Source organism: Nothoprocta perdicaria, unplaced genomic scaffold, assembly GCF_003342845.1.
Source record: "Nothoprocta perdicaria isolate Ctin4 unplaced genomic scaffold, notPer1 scaffold_283, whole genome shotgun sequence".
Lineage (NCBI taxonomy): Eukaryota > Metazoa > Chordata > Aves > Tinamiformes > Tinamidae > Nothoprocta > Nothoprocta perdicaria.
The window spans coordinates 796,225-801,077 of NW_020455514.1; the positions used below are offsets into that span (position 1 = coordinate 796,225).

Genomic DNA, 4,853 nt, shown 5'->3' on the forward strand with positions numbered 1-4,853 from the left:
CTGCAGGCCGGGCCGCCCTGCATGGAGCGCGTGTGGCTCTCCCTGAGCTCCCTGGCCGACCCCCGGAGCGTCTTCACCGTCTGCTTCCCGCTCGCCTTCTTCCTCGACCGCGCCGTGGGGGTGGCCGTGCTCTGGGCCGGGCTGCTCTCCGAGTGGCTCAACGTGGTCTCCAAATGGTGAGGGGCTGCAGGGGCAGCTCGGGGTTGCATGGGGCCGTACAGGGCTGCAGGGGCTGCACAGGGTTGCATGGGGCTGGAGGGGCTGCATGAGACTGCACGGAGCTGCATGGGGCTGTAGGGGCTGCATGGGGCTGGAGGGGCTGCATGAGGCTGCACAGGGCTGCAGGGGCTGCACAGGGTTGCATGGTGTTGTAGGGGCTGCATGAGGCTGCATGGGGCTGCAGGGGCTGCAGGAGCCACACAAGGCTGCACGGGGCTGCACGGGGCCATATGGGGCTGCACGGGCCCGCGTGGCGCTGCAGGGGCTGCACGAGGCTGCGCGGGATACACGCTGCAGCCGCTCAGGGCCCCGTCCTCCCGCCGCCAGGTTCCTGTTCGGCGAGCGCCCGTTCTGGTGGGTGCACGAGTCAGGGCTCTTCRAGGAGCAGCCGCTCTCGCTGCGGCAGTTCCCAATCTCCTGCGAAACGGGACCCGGTGAGTTTGGGGCTCAGCCCGCAGCGCCCTGCCATCAGCTGCAGGAGCAACCGCAGCAGGGCCTGCCCGGAGAGCGGGGCTGCCGGCCGCAGCGTCCCCAGCGCGGCGGCGCAGACCCCGGCCCCGCGGGACATGCGGAGCCGGTGGTGCCGGGCCGGGAATGCCGCCGGAGCAGCGTGCCGCCCCTCGGCCTTTCCCTGGCCGCTGTCCCGCGCTGGTGGCGCTGGCTCCGTCCCGAGGCGCCTTTACCCGCCCCGTGTCCRAGCCTGCAAACCTGCGGATCGGCTGCAGCCGGACAGGCTCCCGGTGCCGCTGCAGCCGCCCGAGGGCCGCTCAGCGCCCCGCGCTTCCCTCCGCAGGCAGCCCCTCCGGCCACTGCATGATCACYGGGGCGGCCCTGTGGCCGCTGGCCAGCGCCCTGGCCACCCGCTGCTCCGGCAGGTGAGTCCCGCAGCCCCTTCCCGGCTCCCCCGCGGGCGCCGTGCCCGAGGGTCGCGTCCCCCCCGTCACCGCGCGCTCCTTCCTCGCAGCGCCGCGCTGCGCTGCAGCCCCTTCGCCGCCTACGCGCTGCTGCTGCTGGCCGTGGGGCTGTCGCGCGTCTTCGTCCTCGCGCACTTCCCGCACCAGGTGCTCGGGGGCATCGTGGCAGGTGAGTGACGCGGGGACACGGCAGCGGTGAGGGGGACGCGCGGAGGTCCCGGCGGGGCCCGACGTGCCCGTTGCCCCCGCGCAGGGGCGGCCCTGGGCCGGGCGCTGCAGGCGCGGGCGCCGGCCACGCGCTCGCTGCGCTTCTTCGCCGGCACCGCGCTGGCCCTGCTGCTGGGCGCCGCCGCGCTGCACCGCGCCATGACCGCCGCCGGCGTCGACGTCGACTGGTGGGTCTGCACCCCGTCTTCGTGTTGGGGGGACGGCGGCGGGTGCCGCCCGCGCTCACGTCCCCGCCGCCCCCGCAGGTCCATCCGCCTGGCCACCAAGTGGTGCGCGGAGCCGTCCTGGCTGCGCCTCGACACGCGGCCCTTCACCTCCGTGTGCCGCGACGCCGGCAGCGCCCTGGGGCTGGGGCTGGCGGCGGCGGCGCCGGCGACACCGCGGCTGCCCCGGCGGCACCGCGGCGCCTGCGCGGTGGCATCGCTGCTGGCGGTGCAGCTGCTGCACGCCGCGATGCCGCAGCCGCAGCGCCTGCCGCTCTGGTACGGCGCCTGCTTCCTCAAGTACGCCGCGGGGCCCTGGCTCGTGGCCGCGCTCGTGCCCCGGCTCGTGCTCGGCCTCTTCCCGCCGCGCCGAGAGCCCCGCTCCGAGTAGCCGGCCCGCTGCTCCGCGCACCCTGGGCGGGACGAGCCGCAGGGACGGAGCGGGGCCGGGGGCCCTGGGGTGATGGGCGCCCCATGGCAGAGGGCCCGAGGCACCCGCTCCCCCAACCCTGCGCCCCATCCCCCTGCGGGACCACGGAGCCCCCGTCCCTGGCTGGGCCCCCACTGGGACACCCTGGCACCTGCCACCCAGGGACGGCAGCTGGACACGCAACGACGGTAGTTTGAAATGCAGCAAAATGCAATGAAGGTAGTTTGAAATGCAGCAAAACACAATGAAGGCAGCTGGACATGCAGTGAAGGTAGATTGAAATGCAGCAAAATGCAACAAAGGCGGCTTGCAACGCAATGAAGGCGGTTTGAAATGCAGCAAAATGCAACGAAGGCGGCTTGCAATGCAATGAAGGCAGTTTGAAATGCAGCAAAATGCAACGAAGGCAGCTTGCAATGCAATGAAGGCAGTTTGAAATGCAGCAAAATGCAACGAAGGCAGCTTGCAACGCAATGAAGGCGGTTTGAAATGCAGCAAAATGCAACGAAGGCAGCTTGCAACACAATGAAGGTAGTTTGAAATGCAGCAAAATGCAACGAAGGCAGCTTGCAACACAATGAAGGTAGGTTGAAATGCAGCAAAATGCAACGAAGGTGGCTTGCAATGCAATGAAGGCAGTTTGAAATGCAGCAAAATGCAACGAAGGCAGCTTGCAACGCAATGAAGGCAGTTTGAAATGCAGCAAAATGCAACGAAGGCGGCTTGCAATGCAATGAAGGCAGTTTGAAATGCAGCTTGCAACCCAACGAAGGCAGCTTGCAACGCAATTAATGCACCTTGCAACCCCGAGGAAGACCACTTTCAAACCCAACGAAGACAGTTCCCAACCCAATAAAGGCGTTTTCCAACCAAACAGTTATTTTTCACTCACCTGCCGTCCCCATGTCCCTCAGCCGCAGCCCCCCCGGCCGCCCCGAGCCCCCCCCAAGGCAGAGCGGCGCCCGCAGCTATTGCCAGAAACAGGTTTATTGGTACGAGGACGGACACGGGGGCCGGGTTACAAAATACTCAGAGCCAGAGGGAAGGCGCGAGCGGACGGACGGACAGACGGAGCGCGGCGGCAGGGCGGGCGGCGGGGGGGACGGTCACCCGGGGTCCCTCCTGCCCCCCGCGCCGGGGGTGACGTGGCCAAGCCCCCCCCCAGCTTTAGGGTAACCCCACTGGGGKCCTGCATGGGACCCTCCAGCCCCAGGTTCAAATCCCAGCGCTGGAGGGTCCCTGTCCCCTTCCTCCCACTAAAGGGGCTTGGGGGGGGCACTCCAAAATGCCCCGGAATAACTTATATTGCAAAGCGCCGTTTCCAGCCTCGCTGCCCCCCAGCGCCGCCCGCCCTGASGACCAGCGGCCGGTGCAATCCATTAAAAAAATACTATTAAATAAGACATCTGTAATAAAATTATATACCTTTGTTTCACTTTTTTTGTGTTTTTTTTTYYTTTTTTTTTYYCTCTCCTCTTTCAAAGCTAAAATCGCTCCAAGTCCCATTCAGCTGGTGAAGTAACAGGAAAAGAAAGTGGGTTTTTTTTTACTTTTTTGTCTTTTTTTTCTCTTTTTTTTCTGTTTTTATATGAACGGACAAAGTTTCATGGCAACAAACACGGCGGGATCCGTCGCTGGTCTGTGCGCACGAGACGAGAAACCCAGTTATTTACAGCGAGACGAGGCCCCCGGGCAAGACCCGACCCCCCCTCCCCAAAAAAACGACCCTCGGGGGACATGGGGACACAAGGCCCCCCCCACCGGCGCCTCCCTCCGAGCCGGGAACGGGGAGGAAAGGGATAAACCAACCAAGAGGGAAACCAAGGAACTCAAAATCACGGGGAAATTAAGGCATGAACAAAAACGACTTAATAAAGGCACGAATCCATCCCGGAGGGGTCGGGCTGCGTCCCGGCGGAGACGCGCGGCCAAGGAGGAAGCCCCGGGGGTCGCGTTCGGAGACGGAGGCGGGAGACGGGAGGAAAAGCAGCGGGAGAGGGGGAAGCGCCCGGGGACGCGCGAGGAAGGCCGTGAGGAGGAGGAGGGCCGTGAGGAGGCGACGCCGACGGCAGCGAGGAGCCGAAGCAGCGGGCGGGCGCCCGGCCAGGCGGGGATGCTGGTGGAACCGGAGGCTGCACAAGAGACACAACCGCAAACACCGCGGGGAGCTGGAGGCCGACAGGACGGGGTTTTTTTTTTCTCCTCTTTTTAATAGAAAAAAAGAAAATATTTCTCCTTTTTTTTTTTTTTTTTTTTTTTTTTCTCCTTTTTTTTTTTTTTCTTTTTTTTTTTTTCTTTTTTTTTTTTTTTTTGGGTTTTTTTTTTTTTTTTTTTTCTCCTTTTTTTTTGTTTTCCTCTTGTCTCCCCTCTCCCTGTGTTTCTTTTCAGGAACGGAAATCAAACAGAGCGGGTGGCGCCGAGGCCCCCGGGCGCGGGGGGGACGCGCAGGTCACAGCACCGGCTCGGCCTCCATCGGCTCCTCCGCGGCCCTGGGGACAGACGGGATCCCCATGGGATGCGCGGGCACCCCGCAGGGACACGCACAGCTCCGTGMACGGACGCAGGGAGCATCCCCACGGGAACGCAACAGTCATGCGCAGCGGCGCGCACGCGCTGCAGGAAGGAGCATCCCCAGGGAAGCGCATGGAGCTCCGTGCACAGCCCGGAGGGATGGGAGCCCCATGGGAATGTGATGGCCACATGTAGCTCCATGTAGAGCCCAGGGCGATGAGTATCCCTACAGGAGCGCATGCAACCCCATGCAGAGCCCAGATCCACAGGGCATTCCATTGGGAGCGGGTGCAGCTCCATGCAGAGCCCAGAAACATGGGACATCCCCCCAGGAATGCGTGCAGCTCC

At 64.2% G+C, this 4,853-nt stretch overlaps 1 protein-coding gene across 1 annotated transcript in view; it reads left to right on the forward strand.

The window, feature by feature from the left end:
- The window catches only part of G6PC3 (glucose-6-phosphatase catalytic subunit 3), a 4,443-nt gene extending 2,488 nt beyond the window's left edge, over positions 1-1,955 (forward strand). Inside the window, exons 2-7 of the mRNA XM_026041412.1 lie at positions 7-176; positions 547-653; positions 1,013-1,094; positions 1,184-1,302; positions 1,387-1,528; positions 1,607-1,955. Of these exons, the coding sequence (XP_025897197.1) occupies positions 7-176; positions 547-653; positions 1,013-1,094; positions 1,184-1,302; positions 1,387-1,528; positions 1,607-1,955 (969 nt within the window). The remainder of the gene's footprint in view (positions 1-6; positions 177-546; positions 654-1,012; positions 1,095-1,183; positions 1,303-1,386; positions 1,529-1,606) is intronic.
- The last annotated feature ends 2,898 nt before the right edge of the window (positions 1,956-4,853 follow it).